This window comes from Dendrobates tinctorius, unplaced genomic scaffold (genome assembly GCF_039654945.1).
Source record: "Dendrobates tinctorius isolate UK_male_01 unplaced genomic scaffold, ASM3965494v1 ptg000079l, whole genome shotgun sequence".
Lineage (NCBI taxonomy): Eukaryota > Metazoa > Chordata > Amphibia > Anura > Dendrobatidae > Dendrobates > Dendrobates tinctorius.
In genome coordinates, this window is record NW_027361747.1 from 1690511 (window position 1) to 1714426 (window position 23916).

Genomic DNA, 23916 nt, shown 5'->3' on the forward strand with positions numbered 1-23916 from the left:
ATCCGCATCGTCGCAGCTACAGTCACACGTCTGGACCCCGAGAGCGTCCTAGACTATGTTGTGAGGCGAAATTTTAACCCTGCGCGTTCCAATTCACAAAACAATTTTGCCCCTATCTACATACTGGGGAAAAAGTGTGTGCGTGTCAAGCCCCGCCCCTCATTATGATGTCATAATGCCCCTATCTACATACTGGGGAAACAGTGTATGCGCGTCAAGCCCCGCCCCTCATTATGATGTCATAATGGCTGCCATGGCGACGCTGATGTCATCATAGGTTGCAAGCCCCGCCGCTCATTATGATGTCATAATGGTTGACTATGGGATGGAGATGTGTGATGGGTATATGGGCACTGGACTATGGGATGGAGGATATGTATGATGGGTATATGGCCACGGGACTATGGGATGGCGGATATGTATGATGGGTATATGGGCACGGGACTATGGGATGGAGGATATGTATGATGGGTATATGGGCATGGGCCTATGAGATGAAGGATGTGTGATGGGTATGTGGGCACTCGACTATGGGATGGCGAATATGTATGATGGGTATATGGGCATGGGACTATGGGATGGAGGATGTGTGATGGGTATATGGGCACGGGACTATGGGATGGAGGATGTATGATGGGTATATGGGCACGGGACTATGGGATGGAGGATATGTATGATGGGTATATGGGTACGGGCCTATGGGATGGAGGATGTGTGATGGGTATATGGGCACGGGACTATGGGATGGAGGATGTGTGATGGGTATATGGGCACGGGACTATGGGATGGAGGATATGTATGATGGGCACGGGCCTATGGGATGGTGGATATGTATGATGGGTATATGGGCACGGGACTATGGGATGGAGGATAATTATAATTTGTTATAACTAACCACAGTTAGTTACTATGCCCGGGCAGCGCCGGGCTCTTCAGCTAGTATATATATATATATATATCCAGTGCCAGCTGTAAAAATGTTCAAGTGTAGTCGTCCAGGTCTTACCCAGTTATAATAATAGGAGTCTGTCAGCGCAAACTGACTAACTGAACCAAACACAGGCGATCGGTGGATTTCTACCCTTCTCTGGCTCCTACAAGGCTAGAGCTATTAAATAAGGAAGAGGAGGGTCAAGGTAAATTGAAAACAAATAAGTGGGAAAGTGCACTAATATGTTCGGCCAAGCCAAGGGGGCACAGAGCACCTGGACTTGCTTTCAACACTCAATTTGTGCTGATAGATTCCCTTGAAAATCATGAAGGCAACTTATAATAAACCAATTTTCAACAAAAGTACAGGAATCCCCAAAACATCATGTGCAAGGGGTTTTACTATGGAGATCTTCATAGATCCAGGTCAATTAAACTCTATATATGGTAATCGATGTAATACAGTCACCCATGTGAAGTTTTCGTGAATGGAGTTGAGGATTTAGTCTTAAAGGATCACTTACACCGTACACATTTATGGCATATCCGTGGGGTGCTATTATTACTTAGGACTGACCGCTGTGGGTAGTGCACATGGATTATTGGGCTGAAAATGAATTCAGCGCTGTTTGGCAATATTCACTCAACCTTATTTTCGGATTGACTGTTGTCCGAGGAATAAACGGACAGAAGGACTACATTTACCCAATAGGGCTTGTTGCCTAGCTCAAGTATGTAGAAATCTATTTATATAATTGCCTTGTAATGTTTTAATTTCCTGTTCTGTCCAGATGTCACCGTATCCCAGCATTTCAAGCGAAGGAAGTTCACCAACCGCCATAGTGGGACACCCAAGTGATGGGTGTCTCAATATGGAAACTGCTGCTGGTACCAACCTATGGCGCGGTACCACCAGTGGAACACCATCGCACTGCGCATGCGCAAATTCTGCAGTGAATCATTTGGCTGATCTCGGTGGCAGATGAGCGACGTGTCTACAGGCAGAGGAAGCCAGTCACATTAAAGGGGTTTTCTCACGAACGAAAATTCATTTTAAAAATTGTCTGTGTCTGACCGTGTACGGAGCATACCACATCTCCTGGGCAGAGGAGGAAGCAAAAGACAATACTGACATTACACCAGGAGATCGCAGAGGATACATTTTGTGAGGTAAAATATTTCACCTCACAAAATGTATCCTCTGCGATCTCCTGCTGTAATGTCAGTACTGTCTTTTGTTTCCTCCCCTGCCCAGGAGCTGTGGTATGTTCTGTAGACTGTCAGACACAGGGGTAAGGCCTGTTTCACACATCCTTCTTTCAGATCAGTTGTTAACCGCCAAAATGGCGGAAAACGGATCCGTCGGTGGACTGACAGGAACGTGTGGCACCGGACCGTAGTTCAGACGGATGCGGCAAAGGCTGAATTTCAAAGGAACCCGTGGGGGGGGAGGGAGGAGGGAGAGAGAGAGAATTTTTTTTTTTCAGCCGCCATTACTGGATTTAGGGTTAAACTTCCGCCAAAGACAATTCTTCCGGGCATGCGCAGTGTACAAATGCGGATCTGGCCACCAAAAAAACGTTTCATTGTCCCTGTCAGCGGACGCCAAAATCCGTAAAAAAACGGATCCAACGGATAACCATCCGTCAAGATCCGCCGATAATGCAAGTCAATGGGAAAAAAAACGGATCCGCCAATAAAAAAATAGAATTAGGCTATGTGCCCACGTAGCGATTTTTAAGCGTTTTTGCTGCGATTTTCGGCGCGAAAACGCTTAAAAATCGTGTACAGAACGCCCCCCATGCATTCCTATGGGATTCCGCACATGCTGTGCTAATGCTGCGCTTTTTTCCGCGGCGGAATCGCATCGCGGAAAAAAATCGCAGCATGCTCATTCTTTTGTGCGGAATCGCAAAGAATTGCCGCGATTCCGCACCCATAGGAATGCATGAGAATCGCTTACTTCCCGCATGTGGCTATGCCCACCATGCGGGAAGTTAAGTGTCTCATGTGCGGTTGGTACCCACAGTGTGGAGGAGAGGAGACTGTCCTCCAGGCCCTGGGTACCATACCCCTGTAAAAAAAAGAATAAAAAATAAAAAATCGGGGTATATTTACCTTCCGGCGTCCGGCGCTGCATTCCCGGCCTAAGCGTTCCCAGTAATGCCTTGCGGCACGGTCCAGTGATGACGTGGTCTCGCGAGATCGCTATAGCAACGCGAGACTACGTCATCACAGGTCTCGCAAGGCATTACAGGGAACGCTGAGGCCCGGGATGGCAGCGCGGGACGTCGGAAGGTAAATATACCCCGATTTTTTTATTTTTTTTAGCATTTTAACATCCTATCTTTTACTATTGATGCCGCATAGGCAGCCTCAATAGTAAAAAGCTGCTCACGCTTGTCAAACACTATGTTTGACGAGTGTGACCAACCTGTCAATCACTTTCCAAGCGATGCTTCAAATCGCTTGGAAAGTGCTTGAATATCGCACGCGAAAATCGCGGCAAAATCGCGCGGAAAAAACCGCGCGATTTCTGGGAAGGAGTGCGGTTTTTAGTGAGCGTTTTAAAACGCTACGTGGGCCCACAGCCTTAGACTTAGACTTACCGGTAATTCGGTTTCTAGGAACCTTCCACGACAGCCACCTTGGAGGTTGTCTCCTCGCCCTAATAGGGGACAGGAACACAAAGAGGTTAAATAACCCTCCCCTTCCTGCTACCTCAGTGTTTTTTCTGAACGTACTAACATGAATAGTTACCGCCAGTAGAGAAGGAATCATCCAGTAAACATATTATATAGGGAGGGAAATTAGTGCTGTCGTGGAAGGTTCCTAGAAACCGAATTACCGGTAAGTCTAATTCTATTTTCTCTAGTCACCTTCCACGACAGCCACCTTGGAGATATACCAACGTTAATTTCTTAGGGAGGGACTACGGCTTGCAGGACGTGTCTGCCGAACGTAAGATCCCTATTGAAATCCAGCCTATAGTGTCTGGTAAAGGTGTGCACAGAGGACCAGGTGGCAGCCTTGCATATCTGCTCCGAAGACATGTTTCCTCTTGCTGCCCAGGATGTAGCAACTGATTGAGTGGAGTGGGCTTTTAACGACTCAGGAGGAGAGAGATGTCTTGAAGAATATGCCAAGGAGATGGACTGCTTGATCCAACCCGCTATCGTGTTCTTTGCCGCTTTCTTCCCCTTATTTCTTCCAGAATATTGAAGGAACAGGTTCTGATCGATTCTCCAATCCTTGGTTGCTTCGAGGTAGCGGAGAACCACTCTGCAGACATCCAAGGTATGAAATTTGCCTTCCTTCGGATTAGAAGGATTTGGGCAAAATGAGGGCAACATGATATCCTGACTTCTATGAAAGTCTGACACCACTCTGGGCAAAAAGGAGGGGTCTAGACGCAGTACTATAATGTCTGAGTTGAGTAGGAGGTAAGGTTCCTGTACTGAAAGGGCCTGTAGCTCCCCCACCCGTCTAGCCGATGTGATTGCCACCAGGAACACTGTTTTGAGTGTGAGAATTTTTAATGGGATTTCTGACAGGGGCTCAAACGGGGCCTGCGTCAGGCTATTGAGTACTAAATTCAGATGCCAGGGGGGAACTTGACTAGGGAGCGAAGGGCGAATTCTGCCTGCTGCAGTCATGAATCGTTTGACCCAGCGGTGTTTGGCTAAGTCTTCGTCAAAAAAGGCACTAAGGGCAGATACCTGCACCTTTAACGTACTTGGAGTGAGCCCTAGATCTAACCCTTTCTGCAGGAAATCTAGTATCTGGGCAATATTTGGATGGGTGGGGTCAGGAGCCCCCGGAAGGCACCAGGAGGAAAATTTTTTCCATATTTTGCCGTAAATTGCACTTTGTTACCGGCTTTCTACTTTTTTGGAGGGTCCGGATTACTTCATCCGACAACTCTTTGGCCTTCAGAATGTTGGCCTCAATTACCAAGCTGCTAGACATAACTTGGTTGGGTTCGGGTGTAGCAATGGACCCTGAAAAAGGAGGTCGGTCTTCTGGGGTAGAAGCAAGGGACCTTCCTGGGCCATGTCCAACAGAGTGCTGTACCAGCTTCGTCCTGGCCACATGGGAGCCACCAGGATTGTCGTGACTCCGTCTGCTCTGATCTTTTGTAACGTTCTTGCCAGCATCGGGAATGGGGGAAAGGCGTAGGCCAGTCTGAAGACCCATGGACGGGCAAACGCATCCGTCCCCCGGGCTCCGTACGTGGAACTGAGGGAGAAATAGGTCACCGCTTTTGTATTTTGCACATTCGCGAATAGGTCGACTTCTGGGTCTCCCAATCTCGAGGCTAGAGCCTGGAAGACCTCTTGGTTTAGACACCATTCTCCTGGATGGACGTCCTTCCTGCTCAGGAAGTCTGCCTGGACGTTTTCCGACCCCTTCAGGTGTACTGCGGAAATAGATAACAGGTGCTTCTCTGCCCAGAGGAAGATCCTTGTTGCTACCTTCTTCAGACTGGCGTACCATGTGCCCCCCCTGGTGTCTGAGATATGCCACCGTGGTCACGTTGTCGGAGTATATCCGAACATGATGGTTTTTGACAAGGGCTGATGCGGCCTTTAGTGATTCTTCCACCGCCGTCAACTCCCTTAGGTTCGAAGAACCGGATCTCATGTTCTGGGGCCACAGCCTCTGGCAGTATGAATCCTCGATCACGGCTCCCCAGCCTCTCAGACTGGCATCGGTACATAATATTCTTAGAGGAAGCTGATCCCAGCTTACTCCTCGTCTCAGGTTTCGGTAACTCAGCCACCACCAGAGGGCCGATTTCACATGTCCTGGAAGTGGAACCCTTTTTGATAGGTTGTTTTGATACTTCCTCGCGTTTATCAGGACGTATGACTGGAGGACTCGCGTGTGGGCTTGTGCCCAGGATACCGCTTGAATGCATGCTGTCAGGGAACCCAGGATACACATGGCGTCTCTCAGCGTCGGTGCCCTTTGGTCTCTGAACCGGATTATTCTCTGCCGAAGGTCTTTTTGACGATCCTCGGGGAGAAAGGATGTCCTTTTCTCCGAATCCAAGAGGATCCCCAGGAATTTTTTCCTCGGTGAAGGATAGTGGGCCGACTTCTGGAGATTCGGTATCCACCCTAGGGTTTTGATTATCTGTAGGGTTCTTGACACGTCCTGGTTTAGCTGGGTTACCGATGGGGCGACGATCAGTAGATCGTCTAGATATGGTAAAATGCATATCCCCTGAAGCCAAATGGAGATGATCGCTTCTTTCATGATCTTCGTGAACACCCTTGGTGCCGGGGATACCCCGAACGGCAGGGCATTGAACTGGAGGTGGCTGATTCCTTGGTCGTGGGAGACCGCGAACCTCAGGAACTTCCGGTGGTCTGGATGAATGGGAATGTGATAATACACGTCTCTTAGATCTATCGTAGCCATCTGCCAGCCTCGTCCAATAAGAGGGATCGCTGATTTTACTGACTCCATCTTGAACCTTCGGTACTTGATGAAGTAATTCAGGGGCTTCAGGTTTATGATGAGCCTGTGCTTTCCTGAGGGTTTCTTTATCAGGACCAGGCAAGAGTAATGTCCTCTGCCCGCCTCTTGTGGCGGTACATACACGACCACTCCTTCCCGTAGAGGCTCTTCTATCTGAAGAACAGGACTTTTTGCAGACTTGGGGACTGTGCCGGGGTAATTCTTAGGGCATGTGAGAGGGGGGTGCTCGAACTCCAGTTTTAGCTCAAATCGTATCGTGTGCAGGACCCACTGGTTCGAGGTCGTGGCCTGCCATTGGGCGAAAAACTGTGTGAGTCGACCCCCGACTCACTGCTTCTCCGGGGGCTTCTGCTGTTGGGGCACAAGGATGTTTCTTCCTTTACCCCCTTTCGGGTAGCTCCATCGACCCGTCTTGCCCTTCCCTCTGAATGCCTTCTGAGAGGTCTGTTCTCTTGAGGGACGAAAAAAAACACCTTTTGGTGGATCTCTGTTCCGGCAGTGACTTATTCTTGTCGGAAGCCTTCTCAAGGATATCATCCAGGAAAGGCCCGAAGATGTGGTGCCCCTGGAAGGGGATGGCACAGAGTTTCGTCTTGGAGGTGATGTCGCCCCCCCCCCATGACTTCAGCCACAAGGCTCTCCTGGCTGAGTTTGAAAGGACTAGGGACCTTGCTGCCACCCGTACCATCTCCCCTGAAGCATCAGCTAAATAACCTGTTGCCTTCTGGAGGATTGACAGTGAGTCTAAGATTTCCTCTCTTGGGGTACCCCCCGATAGGTGGTCCTCCAACGTACGTAGCCAGAAAAACAAAGATCTGGCTACGCAGGTGGATGCAATACTCACCTCGTCGCTGCTCATCAGCGTTGACGGCTCTGCAGTGACTGTTCAGGCAGAGGGCGCATACTAACTACGTCATTGCGCCCTCTGACCTGAATGTCACTGCCAGAGGAAGCAAGACAGCAGAGCGAAGCGCAGCGATGGAACAAGGGACAGGCTCCCCCGTCATACTCACCCCCTCCTGGCTCATCTCTGCAGCCCCCCTGCTTGTTCCATGTTCTCGGCGCCGTGCTGCTCTTCCCTGCTTTCAGCGGTCACGTGGTACCGCCCATTAAACTCATGTATATGCGCATATTCATAAGTTTAATGAGCGGTACCACGTGGTTGCTGAAAGCAGGAAGAGCAGGGGTGCCAAGAGCGTGGAACAAGCAGGGGGGTTGCAGAGATGAGCCCGAAGGGGGTGAGTATGATCTCCGACACCCCCGCTCCCCCTCCCTGGCCGACCCCCCGGTATATGACTCGCGTATAAGCCGAGAGAGGGGGGGGGGGGGGGGGTTATGACGACGACTTTCAGCCACAAAAAATGGGCTAAAAATCTCAGCTTATACGCGAGTATATACAGTATATGGATTTAGACTTCACACCTTTAAAAATACATTTAGCGATTAGTAAATTACTGGTAATAATTCACAATGCGCGAGTATATACAGTATATGGATTTAGACTTCACACCTTTAAAAATACATTTAGCGATTAGTAAATTACTGGTAATAATTCACAATACTGAACTGACCCGACAAGTCAGATCTTGGCCAGCAAGGAAAGGATTAAAGAAACGAGCTGAGGGGAGAGCACTTCCCTGCTGGTGATACAAAAAGTGCATGACATGCTGCACAAATGAATTTTAGAAACAATGTCCTGGGCTTTGTCACAGTGAACGCTTCATTTAGTCACATTATGGAAGCATGAATTGCTACAAATTCACCATTTATCAATATATACCCAAGCGGGCTTCCTGAAGAATAGTTGCTTGGGACAAAACAGTTCTTTCACTATTACCAACACCAGCTCTTTTTTTTCAACAAAAAAAAGGAGTTCGTGGGGATGGTGGGGGAGATTTAAAAAAAAACAAAAAAAAAAAAACCCAAACAATTGCTACATCTAGCAAAGGGAGAGAGAGAAAAATAAATCCCATGTACTCAGTACGCAAAGGAAATGACATTATTGCGGGAGGTTTAAGAGGGAAAATAAAACAGTAAAATGAACAAAATAGCAAAAAAAAATAAAAATTAAGAGTCCTCAAACAGATACATAGATACGTGTAGATCCATCCCTACAGAACGTACTTGCAGCTGTTGTGCTACACTTAAGAAGTCATTTCAACTTTTTCACAATATTTTATTGGTGAAGCATCAAGACTGGATAATTGGACATTTAGGTCAAATTTACACGAATTGCTTTTGCCCGATTTCCAAAAAAGCATCAAAAACAGCAAAAATTGTTACCAAATTGTTGTGGTTTCTGAGAGTCCAGGCAGTAGCTTAGCTACCGGGGAGGCAGGGGGGGCGGTGGCCCCGGGCCCCGCGCTCTGAGGGGGCCCAAAGGAGCTACACTACACTATTCTGCGGCAGAGCAGGGCAGGGAGGATCGATCTCCCTACTCTGCTGCCCGGCCGCTATGGGCCCCTGAGAAGGCGGTGGGGGGGCCCCGGTGCCAGCAGTGGGCCCCCACCTCTCAGCCAGCAATATCGTCCTGGGCTATTCTGTGCGCACAGGACCTGCGATAAGGTCACAGGAGGGGCGGAGTCAGCGGTCACATGATCAGGGGTCTTCAGTGGCTGCAGGACTCTGCTGTGCTGGTTGTCATGGTGCTGGCTGGATGAGGTGAAGTTTCTGTGTGGGGTCAGGAGGGGTTTACAGGGTGGATGTAGCAGAGCCGTGTGTGTACGAGGTGCACGGAGCAGAGCCGTGTGTGCACGGGGTGCACGGAGCAGAGCCGTGTGTGCACGGGGTGCACGGAGCAGAGCCGTGTGTGCACGGGGTGCACGGAGCAGAGCCGTGTGTGCACGGGGTGCACGGAGCAGAGCCGTGTGTGCACGGGGTGCACGGAGCAGAGCCGTGTGTGCACGGGGTGCATGGAGCAGAGCCGTGTGTGCACGGGGTGCACGGAGCAGAGCCGTGTGTGCACGGGGTGCATGGAGCAGAGCCGTGTGTGCACGGGGTGCACGGAGCAGGGCCGTGTGTGCACGGGGTGCACGGAGCAGAGCCGCATGTGTACAAGGTGCACGGAGCAGAGCCGCGTGTGTACAAGGTGCACGGAGCCACGTGTGTACAGCGTGTACGGAGCAGAGCCGCAGGTGTACGGAGCAGAGCCGCGTGTGTATAGGGGGTATCAGGTGCAGCAATAGTGACACATACGGCAGCAGTGGCTCAGCACTGGGGTATCAGGTGCAGTAACAGTGACACATATGGCAGCAGCGGCTCAGCATTGGGGTATCAGGTGCAGTAATAGGGACACATACGGCAGCAGAGGCTCAGCATTGGGGTATCAGGTGCAGTAATGGGGACACATACAGCAACAGCGGCTCAGCATTGGGGTATCAGGTGCAGTAATGGGGACACATACGGCAACAGCGGCTCAGCATTGGGGTATCAGGTGCAGTAATGGGGACACATACGGCAGCAGCGGCTCAGTATTGGGGGATCAGGTGCAGTAATAGAGACACATACGGCAGCAGCGGCTCAGCATTGGGGTATCAGGTGCATTAATGGGGACACATACGGCAGCAGCAGAGGCTCAGTATTGGGGTATCAGGTGCAGTAATGGGAACACATGGCAGCAGCAGCGGCTCAGCATTGGGGTATCAGTTGCAGTAATGTGGACACATACGGCAGCAGCGGCTCAGCATTAGGGTATCAGGTGCAGTAATAGGGACACATACAGCAGCAGCGGCTCAGTATTGGGGTATCAGGTGCAGTAATAGGGACACATACAGCAGCAGCGGCTCAGTATTGGGGCATCAGATGCAGTAATAGGGACACATACGGCAGCAAAGACTCAGTATTGGGGTATCAGGTGCAGTAATAGGGACACATACAGCAGCAGCGGCTCAGTATTGGGTATCAGGTGCAGTAATAAGGAAACATACGGAAGCAGCGGCTCAGCATTGGGGTATAAGGTGCAGTAATAGGGACACATACAGCAGCAGCTCAGTATTGGGGCATCAGATGCAGTAATAGGGACACATATGGCAGCAAAGACTCAGTATTGGGGTATCAGGTGCATTAATAGGGACACATACGGCAGCAGCGGCTCAGTATTGGGGCATCAGATGCAGTAATAGGGACACATACGGCAGCCAAGACTCAGTATTGGGGTATCAGGTACAGTAATAGGGACACATACAGCAGCAGCGGCTCAGTATTGGGGCATCAGATGCAGTAAAAAGGGAAACATACGGCAGCAAAGACTCAGTATTGGGGTATCAGGTGCAGTAATAGGGACACATACAGCAGCAGCGGCTCAGCATCGGGGTATCAGCAGGATGAGCGGTTTGTGCAGGTTGGGGATAGATGGTGATGGGACTGGAATATGAGAAGTGAAACGTGTCACTGTATTCTCTGTAGCGGAGTCCTGGCTGGAGGAGTTGTCATGTCGGTCTGGGCCAGATGGAAAAGATGGGAAAAATAACGATTTCATCAGAAAGATCGTCAGCGGTAAGACACCAACTATAACTGTGCTGTAATCACATATGTTTTGTAGGACTGGAATCTACCACTGACCATATGGCGGTAATATCCATGTTGGTCTTTATATAGGGATTTTCAGTAACAGCGCAGTCATCTCCTACATCCACTATTAGGGTGCGTCACCGAGTTGTAATCAAAGCTACCTAGTTAGGGGCCCACTCAGAAGTTTCGCCTGCCCCCTGAACCGAAACCCTAGCTTCGCCTCTGAGTCCAGGTGAAATACATCAAATTATTTTACTTGTAATGAACATAGCATGGAAAGACCCAGAAACTGGTGAAATTGCTGAGGTTCTCCATGCAGTTTTTGCCCCTGTGGTGAACAACTAAGGTACATAACCCTATGGGTCTGTGCACACGTATCTGGTGCAGAAATTTCTACATGTCTTGGCAGGAAAGATGCTGGGTAAAATAAGGGCGATTTTATACGTTTTTCACATGCGTTTTTGGTGCAGATTTTTCCCACTCATTAGTATGGGTGAAATTTGCAGCGGAAACAGTTGACATTCTGCGGATTAAATCTGCAAGTCCCAAAAAAGTGACGTGTGCATGAGACTTAAGGAACCTCATACACTTTGCTGGAATCAGGAAACCCTTCAGGTATAGAGACAAATCTGCACCGTGTGCACAGGCCCTTAGGGCGAAAACCCCATAGTGCTCATGCTACTTAGACAATTCGGACAACCCCTTCTTACCTTTAGCAAGAAAAGCTTTCATCAGTGGCACAAATTGAATCATGGGGGCCCCAATGAGAAAGCTCCGGCGTGGCCCCCAAACATCACAGGTGTTTAATAGTAATAGTCTTTTCATATGGGGCAACAGGACTTTTTGGGTCCCTCCAGTCTCCGGGTGCGTTTGCAACCTCTGCGCCTGTTCTAGTTACTCCCATACTTATTTTCTGTGATGGTGGCGCCATTGCTCCCTGGCGGATAATGTGACTTGTTGCATCACGTGAGCGCTGCAGGCAATCACAGGTCACTCGTCAGCGGCAGCCTTTGCTGACAAACTGTGTCGTCTCATTCTCCCATACTCCTGATTAATCTATCACTTGTGTGAGGTAAAAACCTGCAGCTGGGTCATAATCATAGACAGACATAGGTCTGCATAGGAGCTGTGTACACAAGAAAGGTGTTTTTAATCATTGCCATAATTTTGCTTTAATTTTTAAATCAGAAACACCCTGGCCCAATGGTGATCACACTGCAGGATCAGTTTGTCACCGGCCCCTCATGCGCCCCGTGGCTTATACAGGGTCACCAGATTTCTTTTTTTGTTATAAAGGTTTTTTTCATTGCAAAACTGCCAGTCAAAATGAGCACAGACAGACTGTTCAGCTGGTATTTGTGAGGCACAAGAGGGGCGTCGCAGGCCGGCCCCCCAGAGCCACATTTCTGCATACTAAGCAGCAGCTTACAAACAGTCAGTAACTTGCTGCTCCCACGCCGGCTCCGCACAAAACACAAGTCAAAAGCGAGGCACACAACACATTCCTGCAGGATCCCTACATCCTTTTTTTTTCCCAAGCATCGGTCCTGTCAACATCTGTAAAATGTGTTTGTCTTGGCAGAAAATGGCTAACCGGGAAATCATCAAAATGCCTCGGAATTACATTTAATCTGTTTTCTTTAAGGCCCTAAAAAGACAGTGAGAAATCATTAATATCTGACAGCCAAACGGGTAATCTGCTAAATGGCCTGGAGGAACCAGTGTTACCGAGCAAGGGACAGCACCAAGACTGGACAAACCCAGCAGCACCCAAGACTGGACAAACCCAGCAGCACCCAAGACTGGACAAACCCAGCAGCACCCAAGACTGGACAAACCCAGCAGCACCCAAGACTGGACAAACCCAGCAGCACCCAAGACTGGACAAACCCAGCAGCACCCAAGACTGGACAAACCCAGCAGCACCCAAGACTGGACAAACCCAGCAGCACCCAAGACTGGACAAACCCAGCAGCACCCAAGACTGGACAAACCCAGCAGCACCCAAGACTGGACAAACCCAGCAGCACCCAAGACTGGACAAACCCAGCAGCACCCAAGACTGGACAAACCCAGCAGCACCAAGACTGGACAAACCCAGCAGCACCAAGACTGGACAAACCCAGCAGCACCAAGACTGCACAAACCCAGCAGCACCAAGACTGCACAAACCCAGCAGCACCCAAGACTGGACAAACCCAGCAGCACCCAAGACTGGACAAACCCAGCAGCACCAAGACTGGACAAACCCAGCAGCACCAAGACTGGACAAACCCAGCAGCACCAAGACTGGACAAACCCAGCAGCACCAAGACTGCACAAACCCAGCAGCACCAAGACTGCACAAACCCAGCAGCACCAAGACTGGACAAACCCAGCAGCACCAAGACTGCACAAACCCAGCAGCACCAAGACTGCACAAACCCAGCAGCAGCAAGACTGCACAAACCCAGCAGCAGCAAGACTGCACAAACCCAGCAGCACCAAGACTGCACAAACCCAGCAGCACCAAGACTGCACAAACCCAGCAGCACCAAAGACTGCACAAACTCAGCAGCACCAAGACTGCACAAACTCAGCAGCACCAAGACTGCACAAACCCAGCAGCACCCAAGACTGGACAAACCCAGCAGCACCCAAGACTGGACAAACCCAGCAGCACCAAGACTGCACAAGCCCAGCAGCACCAAGACTGTACAAGCCCTGTGCACCAAGACTGGACAAACCCAGCAGCACCAAGACTGGACAAACCCAGCAGCACCAAGACTGGACAAACCCAGCAGCACCAAGACTGGACAAACCCAGCAGCACCAAGACTGGACAAACCCAGCAGCACCAAGACTGCGCAAACCCAGCAGCACCAAGACTGCGCAAACTCAGTACAAAGACTGCACAGACTCAGCACAAAGACGGCACAAACCCAGCACAAACCCAGCAAAAAGACTGTACAAAGCCAGCAAAATACAAAATGTTCTGACAAGATTTACTAAGAAGCAATGAAATGTATAGCACGGTATTGCACTAGAGCAACCCAACCTAACATCGAAAAAAGAAAACTAGTGAAAGTAGATGAGCAAAAAATAAGAGGTCTGTGCAGAGATTCCATAATAATCCTAATTAGGCTAGTTTCACATTAGCGTTTTTTTGCGCAGCGCATCGGGCGCATAAAAAACGCAAAGAAAAACGCAAAACAAACGCACTTTTTTTAGCGTCATGCGCACGCTGATGCGGCAAAAAAACGCAGCGTTGCTTGCGTTTTACATGCGTTTTTGCATGCGTTTGCGTTTTTTATGCACATGCGTTTTTAGGTGTGACATTTTTTCCATTGTCTAGAGAACATTCTAGACTTGTTTACCTCGAAAACGCATGCGCAAAAAAACGCAATCGTGCGCAAGACCATGCGCACGCATGCGTTCCCATAGACTTCAATGTGTTGTTTTTGCGCATTCCGTGCGCATGCGTTTTTTTGACGAGACAGGGCAGACCAAAAAATGCAACATGTTGCGTCTGGCGCGAAAGACAAAAAAACGCATGCGCACGAAAACGCAAGTGTGCGCAAGACCATGCGCACGTCATGTTAAACATAGGTGTGCAGTGCGCATGCGCACGGGTGCGCTGCGCACAAAAGCACTAATGTGAAACCAGCCTTATACAGCTTTCTGTTTAAAATAGTCAAGAAGGTGGAAAGCTTGTGACCACTAACGTAGAAAATATTCATATCCAAGTAATAAAATGGCACTGATGACTTTTTTTTTTAATTATAAAAGAAAATATGGCAACAGAAAACTAGCAAGAAGGGGCTATTGGTTTTTAGGGCAGCTGGGGGCCCTGCTGAAGGCTCCTATGGCTGCCATCTTTGACCTCCAATAAAGTCCAGATTGTAACTGTGCTTCATAGAATCGTGTAAACAGGTTGTCCGGCCTACAAGTCTGCAGACTTGTGAATCCTCACATCATGCACACTGCGCACTGTGAGGATTCTCTGGCACTGGGAACGATGGGTGCATGATCGCAAATATGATACATATACTCCTGGCCATATTGCGACTAGACGTGTCCAACCTAGCTCAACACACTTTCATTAAGCCAGGTTGCGCCAATCCATTCAGCACGTGCCCGCATGTATGCAAATCCCATACTTGCGGTTAGACACCTGCCACCAGCACCGGAGAATCAACACAGCACGCAGTGTGCAAGATGTGAGGATTCACAATTCTACAGTCACACAGAACCTCAGACTCGACAACCTTTAAAGGGGTATTCCCATCTCCAAGATCCTATCCCCAAATGTAGTAGGTTAATAATAAATAATAAGATTAGCAAATACCTCCAATTAGAAATGTAGTACAGTTCTTCAGATTCACTATGTCGCTTACTCTATGTACGGGGCATTTCAGTAGCTTAGATATCCATGGTTACGACCATTAAGAACTATTTGCCACTATATGAGTGGTCATAGCCATGGATAAAATAAGAAAAGCCTATACTCCCCTTATTACTGGAGTTGTTCTAGTGATCCCAGGGCTCACTTGACATTGTAATATAGATAAAGGGGTGTATAACAAAAAAAAGAGTGCCTCTAAGGTAACGTATTCAAATAGCATACGACAAAAAAACCTTTGGCACTAATTGATGCAATAATATTTTATTTTCATAGATGTACGCTTGGCGTGAAAAATCAAAAATCGACGTTTTGGCCATGCAAGGCCTTGATCACGATTTATAAATAATTTGATAATGTTCGAAGAAAAAGATCCTCAGGTCAGGTTTATTATACCTCTTATAGGAGAAACGAGAGAGATGAGAAAATAAGCCTCAGGGAAATCTGCGTGGTATTGCAGTGTGATTGATTTTTCACGCCAAGCGTACATCTCTGAAAATGAAATATTATTGCATCAATTAGTGCCAAAGGTTTTTTTGTCATATATCACTTGACATTGTGTTATGCGAGCACTGCAGCCGATCGGCATCTGCTGACCTGCTGCAACCTTCAATATTTCATCAGAGCAGACGTCTGGTTTCATAGACTACTGAGGAGCTGCAGGTGATCTCCTACTGCTGACTGGCTGCAGCGCTCACGTGACAACATCATGTCATCCACTAGGAATAGCGGAGCCGACGATGCAGGAACAGAAGTGCTGCAGGAAGTCAGTATCCATTGTTCTTGTTTTCTACGTTGCACTGAATTAGTTTAGCAGAGGTTGTCCCGTAGTGGACAATCCCTTAAAAAAAAATTACCAGTTGGATCCTTGTAGCCATCAATAGTTTAGATTAGGGGCTAGTCGGATACTGTTTATTTCAACGTAATCTCGTCACAGGCAGAAATTTAGAAAACACGTGTGACGTCCTGGACTGGAGATATGACGGGTCCGGTGAGGAAGACGTCAATCACACCGGGGAAGATTACAAGATGTGAGGCTGGACCGGTCAGGGGGAAATGAGACACCCGACTGGAGCTAATTAGCATACTCATTGGCGACTCATTAAAGGATCATATGAACAGGACATCGAGGACTGTCTGAATGCAGTAATCGGTCCTTTATCATCGGTAACAAGTTCCTTTTAGATTGAGAAACCCCCAAAGGGTGAATATTCACTTTATAAAAGGGCTACCCTCTTAAAATCTCACTAAAGAACTCCAGCAAATACACATATGAAAAGGAGATGGCAGCATTATTACTGATGGTCCCAGGATGCAGATCTGTTTACTGGGTCCATGAACCTCACTAAAGAAAGAAAATTTCTATTATGGTAAATCCCAAACCTTCATGTAATTGAGCAAACTCCGTATCACGCAGATCGCATCGCCTACCTCGATAATATAAAGCACAATGTTCTTGTAGAAACAGTACAAAATGCACTTGGCCACTCGGTTATAATTCCAGGCACCGTGGACCAGTAATAAGTTCTTCAGGTATTTAAACTGCAAGAAAAAAAAAAAATGTAAAAAGAGTAAAAAATCTTCACCGTACAACAACCAACTATCATTTCCCAAACATAAGATTAATTTAATGAAAAGCTTCAGGCTAAGTTCACACGTACCAGAACTCTCGCGGAAATTACCGCGAGAATTCCGGAATTCCATTCCGCGGGAAAATCGCATTTAAAATTCCCGCGATTTTCCCGCGGAAAAACTAGCATTTTGCAAGCGTATTTAGCTTGCAAAATGCTAGCGTTTTCCAAGCGATCTGTAGCATCGCTTGGAGAACTGATTGACAGGTTGGTCACACTCGTCAAACATAGTGTTTGACAAGTGTGACCAAATTTTTACTACTGAGGCCGCCTATGCAGCATCAGTAGTAAAAGACAAAATGTAAAAAAAATAAAAAAAAATAAATGGTGTTATTCTCACCTTCCGACGTCCCGCGCAGCCGTTCCCAGTAATCCTTTGCGAAAATGCCCGCGATGACGTCCGTTCTCGCGGGATCGCGATGTCTCGCGGTAATTCGCGATGACGTCGCGCGAATGACGGCGAGACTTCGCGATCCCGCGAGAACGGACGTCATCGCGGGCATTTTCGCAAAGGCTTACTGGGAACGAGATAATGGAGAGAAGCAGGAAGGCTGCGCGGGACACCGGAAGGTAAGAATAACAATATTTTTTATTTTAAATTCTATTTTTTACAGGGATATGGTACCCAAAGCCCAGAGGACAGTCTCCTCTCCTCCGGACCGTGGGTACCATCCGCAAATGTTCTACTTACTTTCCGCATGGTGTGCACAGCCACATGCGGGAAGTAAGCGGAACAATGCATTCCTATGGGTGCGGGATCGCCGCGATTCCGCAAAATTAATGAGCATGCTGCGGTTTTTACCGCGAAGCGATTCCGCCGTGGTAAAAACCGCAGCATTAGCACAGCATTGCGGAATCCCATAGGAATGCATGGGATGCTTATTTTTCGCGGCAAAATCGCGCGGTTAAAACCGCCGCGGAAACGCGAAAAAAACGCCACGTGTGAACTCAGCCTAATGGAGGACAAGCCGTGTGAGAATGAGGTTGTTATTGAAGCTCTAAGTCCGGCGAGCTGATAATTTATGCATCCAAACACCGTTCACAAATAGCAGGATGAGCGCCATGTTACATATTGGGCAGCGGGTTAGACGAGCAAAAGTAAATGGATTGGACCTGTTGTGTATCTCGCATAAATAATATACAAAACTTATGAAATGTCTGAAATATTATACTAAACTTATCCAGAATAGAAAATAATCTAAAGAGGCGAAAATAGAAATACGGAATAGGGCACTCGGCACTACCTGTGCTATGGAGTAGTCGGAGGAGTTTGCAGCTTGAAGTCCTTCATTCCCACTTATCCCAACACCAACATGTGCGGTCTGGATCATGCTGACATCATTCGCTCCATCGCCGATAGCCAGGGTGATGACTTTCACCTGTTTCTTCACCATATCTACCACCTCAGATTTTTGAAGAGGAGACACCCTTTACAGAAACCATAAAATATAACTAATTATTCAAAATAAATTCCAGCATCACGTCATCTACATTTATTCTCAGCACTTAAGTTTACATTTACAAAATCAAAATGAATAAAAAAAGAGAAATCTAAAATCAATATGTGGTGTGACCCCGCCTTTAGCTTTGTACGCAGTGTTTGAAGGCACTCATCAGGGAGGTTGTTCCAAACATCTTGGAGAGCTAACCACAGATCTTCAGTGGATAGCGCTTGTGAAATACTTCCATCTCTTCATGTAATCCCACACAGACTTGATGATGTGACCGGTCAATCCCTTTAAGAGTCGTGGCACTAATTGCCCTGAAAAATTGCCATAGCTAAGAAAATACATAATAAAAGTAATACAATTACTCCACTTCATCAAGACCGGCAAATTTTCACGCTGTCCTTGATGACGGGACATGCTGGAGTAAAACGCTACTTAGAGATTCTGATGGGCGCCTTGCCAGGAAAGTTTTACTCCAATACAGGGGACTGAAGTAAGACTTCTGGAGTACAATATGTCATGAATTAGTCCATCTGTGGTGTGATGCCTGATTCAGTAAGCGTGATATCGCTGTGATAATCTGTTGTGAAAACCCAAAAAGTCGTAATTGTTGCACAAAAAATTGTGACTTTTCAAAGCTTTTTACTCCAGAATTCTTGGGAAACTGCTTTGATGCATCAGAGGGAAAATCTCTATAGTTCCTATTTCTACAGTTCTGTGCGGCACAAATAAAGATGATCATGGCAACTTTAGAAATGATGAGGCAGAGTGTGATGAAAATGGAAATCCTCGTCAGTAGGCTCGTGGTCTGTATGGTCTTAGAGAAGACGTATATCCAGGGAATAAGCAATCGAAGAAAAGACACGAGCAATTACAAAAATTCAGGAACATTTTGATAAAGACAGAACTTGCAAATACCTGCAACAAATCACGGCTTTACAGGACAGAGCGAGGTCGAGGAAGTACTGTCTGACGCCAAATGTCAGCGCATACTTCAGGGATTTGCCATCGATAATTAGAGCAAAGTCATTCTCCTTCCTGAGCAGGTCTCCAAGATTACTGCAGTGATGGCTCAGAATCTCACGAGTTGTCTACAAGAGGAACAAAGAATGTAAAATGATACCAATTCTTAGCTGTGAAGCCCTATAAGAGCCAGGTCACCACGTTCCACCAGAAATGTAGTTGTATTTGTAAGAATTCTAAACTTTAACGGCATTGTCCACCTCTGGAACTAAATTATTGCAGCAATACATCAAAAAATGAAAAACTAAGCAAATATGCCATAAAGAAAAATTCCAGTAACTTTATACGGTTCCTACACAGAAGGGACTGCCTGCCGCACCCCCCACCGGAAGGGCTCCTTCTACTTTAATATTGGTGGTCAATAAAGGGGTACAACCATCTTATCAAGTGATGGCTTATAGTTAGGATATGCCACCATGATCAATGGTGGTCCAACCTCCTGGATTTGGACTGAACCAGAGAATGAACAGGCTGTAACTGATTTAGCACAGCAGCTCCTTCACAGTATGGTCTTCAACCACCCAACCGTGTCAGGAACTGCGCCGCAAACAATGTTAGCTACAGGCCTTGTTCATAGAAAGATAACTGGGGGGCTGCTCCATGGGGGAGACTGGGAACGGGTCAAAGTGATGAATTATAATTATGACTCCATCTTCCTCGCTAGTGGGGGCCCCCAAATCTCCTAATGAGACGTGAACACCACTTCACCATGCCCGCTGCCGTTACGACACCACTAGTTTGTTACAAGCTAAGCGCAGGAGACTAACACCTTACAGATTGCTTTCTTGTATTTCTAAACAAATGCCCTCTGTTCAGCGTCACCCTTAAGTACGGTTATGAGAAGTGTGTGTTTGTGCCGAGTAATGCGCCTTTAACATAATCATTTCTGACTTAGTCCTTCAGAACCCGGCAGCCAATCTCTACAAATCATAAACATCATACAGGACAAGTGAAAGTGAAAAAAGGAGTCTACACGCCGGAAACGTATGCACACGATATTACTACCACCGGCTGCACAGAAAAGATAAATCTAAAAGTCATTCAACCTCCCTTATATTTGTGTTCAGTACCTAAATGCTCCATAGGCACTCCCGATGCTGTACACTCAGGACCGTGCCTGGAGGAGTCTGCACCCTGCACAGAACTCTACATTTTATATACAGTATGGATATACGCTCCTTAAAAGGGTCATCCGGCAACATCTCTCCTTTTCACCTGGAAAGAGATCAGTACCAATGATGTAATGTCCCTACACACCTGCCAAAGAGCGTGCGTGATCCCTGCTGAGCATGCTGATGGGTAATTCTACAATCAGCGGACAGACACGTCCTAAAGTGCAGTCCTCTGTGCTAGTGCTACAATCAGCCGACAGACACGTCCCTACAGTGCAGTACTCTGTGCTAGGGCTACAATCAGCAGATAGACAAGTCCTACAGTGAACTCCTCTGTGCTAGAGCTACAATCAGCTGACGGACACGTCCTACAGTGCTGTCCTCTGTGCTAGGGCTACAATCAGCCGACAGACACGTCCTACAGTGCTGTCCTCTGTGCTAGTGCTACAATCAGCCGACAGATATGTCCTACAGTGCAGTACTCTGTGCTAAGGCTACAATCCGCAGATAGACAAGTCCTACAGTGCTGTCCTCTGTGCTAGAGCTACAATCAGCCGATGGACACGTCCTACAGTGCTGTCCTCTGTGCCAGGGTTACAATCCGCCGACAGACACGTCCTACAGTGCAGTCCTGTGTGCTAGGGCTACAATCAGCCGACGGACACGTCCTACAGTGCTGTCCTCTGTGCTAGAGCTACAATCAGCCGACGGACACATCCTACAGTGCTGTCCTCTGTGCTAGGGCTACAATCCGCCGACAGATATGTCCTACAGTGCAGTACTCTGTGCTAGGGCTACAATCCGCCGACAGACACGTGCTACAGTGCTGTCCTCTGTGCCAGGGTTACAATCCGCCAACAGACACGTCCTACAGTGCACTCCTCTGTGCTAGAGCTACAATCAGCCGACGGACACATCCTACAGTGCAGTCCGCTGTGCTAGGGCTACAATCCGCCGACAGACACGTGCTACAGTGCTGTCCTCTGTGCCAAGGTTACAATCCGCCGACAGACACGTCCTACAGTGCAGTCCTGTGTGCTAGGGCTACATTCAGCCGACGACACGTCCTACAGTGCACTCCTCTGTGCTAGGGCTACAATCAGCTGACGGACACATCCTACATTGCAGTCCTCTGTGCTAGGGCTACAATCAGCCGACAGACACGTTCTACAGTGCAGTCCTCTGTGCTAGGGCTACAATCAGCCAACAGACACGTCCTACAGTGCTGTCCTCTGTGCTAGGGCTACAATCAGCCGACAGACACGTCCTACAGTGCAGTCCTCTGTGCTAGGGTTACAGTCAGCAGACAGACACATCCTACAGGTAAGTCCTTTGTGCTAGGGCCACAATCAGCCAACAGACACGTCCTACAGCGCAGTCCTCTGTGCTAGGGCTTATACACAACAGTTGGTCACTCAGTACTGCCTAAATCCTCAGGTTCACCATAAGTTCCTCTGATGTGTACGGCCACCTTTAGGATCAATATACAAGTAAATAAAAAGATTTCCAAAGATGTACAATTTACAGAGGACATATCATCAGCTAAAAGGTGGGCAGCTTTTGCTCTTATTTCATTCTGCCCAGTATTACGTTTTATGTTTGCTTAAAATACGCCATTCGGTTCCAGACACAACGGCCACTTTATTTTGTGCTAATTTTGATAGTCTTTACAAGGGGACGGGTCTCACACGATAGCAATGCAGAGCAGCCCACTGACTCGCCCCAGAGGATCCTGTGACCAACGCCTCCTTGGTAAAGAACATAAAAATTTGTGCCAAATAAAAAAAATCCCCATATCTCTGGATCTGTGTGTTGGATTGATAAAAAAAAAAGGGAACATAATAGTAAAGACTGGCCACGTTTGACTTGGTGACAGGTCCTCAGTATAGCTAAAGTTAACCTACACTTTCAGGTTGCCCGCCTGATGCAATCCCATTTTATATCATGGCTTTGGCAATACACTGAACAGAACATCCCGCAGCAGGGCCGCGAGCATGCAGCAGTAACCTGAGCGAGAATATTGTAAGAATGGTTTACCTCTCAGCAGCACCATCGGTGGCCAAATTAAGCATTGCGCAGTGATAATTTAAATGAAAAGGGCTGTCTGTGTATTTCACAGACCATGCAACTCATCCACACTCTGCTTTGGCTAAGAGATGAGCTCCAGAATGGGGGACACCCCATAATTATTTCATAATGTCCAGTATTTGATAATGTGCTTTATACACTAAGCAACCAATTTAAAGGTAGTCATACAAATTAGATTAATTTGGACTAAACCCAATGATTTGGGTGAGAGCTTTTGTCAAGACAATCCATTTTCAAATTAATGGTGAGCATAAGATGCAGTAGCCTAGTAATAGTATAATCTATCTGAAAATATTAAAAAAAAATAAAATAAGAGCTCAGTACAGCCTCCTTCAGAGGAATCTGGAAACACTGCACCTTATTATGAGCCACTTACTGCTGCTACAGATCACACTGAGATGACACATCATAAGGTAACGCCGCTTATTTCACCTGAAAGAGCCTTGTGAGCTCGAAACAAGTAACGGAATTGTGTGAAAGAACAAAAGCACTACACGGTGACGTGGAAAAGTCTACTTACATCCAGAGACGCCTCATTGATGACAATCAGGCCCATGTTCTTGGTCAGCAGTCGGCACGAATGTCCTGGCAAAAAGAAAGGATCTTTTTTTAGTTAAGTCTGCAATCTTTCAAATAACAGATCTTTATGCTAAAAAGGTTTTTCTTTGAAAATCAGTGGAATCCATTTAACATGTCTTAGTCAAGGGGAGTAATAAGAGAGGATCATATTTTATTGTGAAAATGGCTCTAGGTCTCAACATAAAAATGTAAGTAATTAAAAGTAATGAATGTTAGCTAAAGTTTATTTATGATTCCACATTAATAACAACATAACAGAAAAGAGTCATTTTGGATTTTTAAAGGCTTAGTCCAGTGAAAACAAGTAATCACCTATCCACTGGATGAGTGGTAACTTCTTGATCAGTGGGGCCCGATCTCTAAAACCTCCACCAATCAGCAAAATAGGAAATTATTTATCCCTAATTGGGCACCTTTTTCACAGCTTACAAAACAAAGTGTCAGATTAGATGCCAGGCCGCCACATCATTCATTCTCTATGGAGCGGTCGGATAAATCTGAGTGCAGCACTAAGCAATCTCATAGGGAATGAATGGAGCAGCCGGCGCACTTGGGCACTGCAGCTCCGGTCTAATGGGGACATAAGTGACGTTTGTGCTCATCGGTGCGGGTCAGATCCTCACTGATCAATAAGCGTATACCCTTATCCTCCAGATAGGTGATAACTTGTTCTCACTGGACAACACCATTAAGGCTATGTTTACACTCTGTTTTTGTCCGGCAGTCAAA

At 47.4% G+C, this 23916-nt stretch overlaps 1 protein-coding gene across 6 annotated transcripts in view; it reads right to left on the reverse strand.

Moving 5' to 3' along the window:
• ATP8A1 (ATPase phospholipid transporting 8A1) overlaps window positions 1-23916 on the reverse strand; it is a 311188-nt gene that overhangs the window by 71703 nt on the left and 215569 nt on the right. For all 6 annotated transcript variants that reach the window (XM_073583432.1, XM_073583434.1, XM_073583430.1 and 3 more), the window contains 4 exons: window positions 23129-23193; window positions 19304-19476; window positions 18182-18365; window positions 16738-16848 (listed from right to left, as the gene is read on the reverse strand). In XM_073583432.1, the coding sequence (XP_073439533.1) occupies window positions 16738-16848; window positions 18182-18365; window positions 19304-19476; window positions 23129-23193 (533 nt within the window). The remainder of the gene's footprint in view (window positions 1-16737; window positions 16849-18181; window positions 18366-19303; window positions 19477-23128; window positions 23194-23916) is intronic.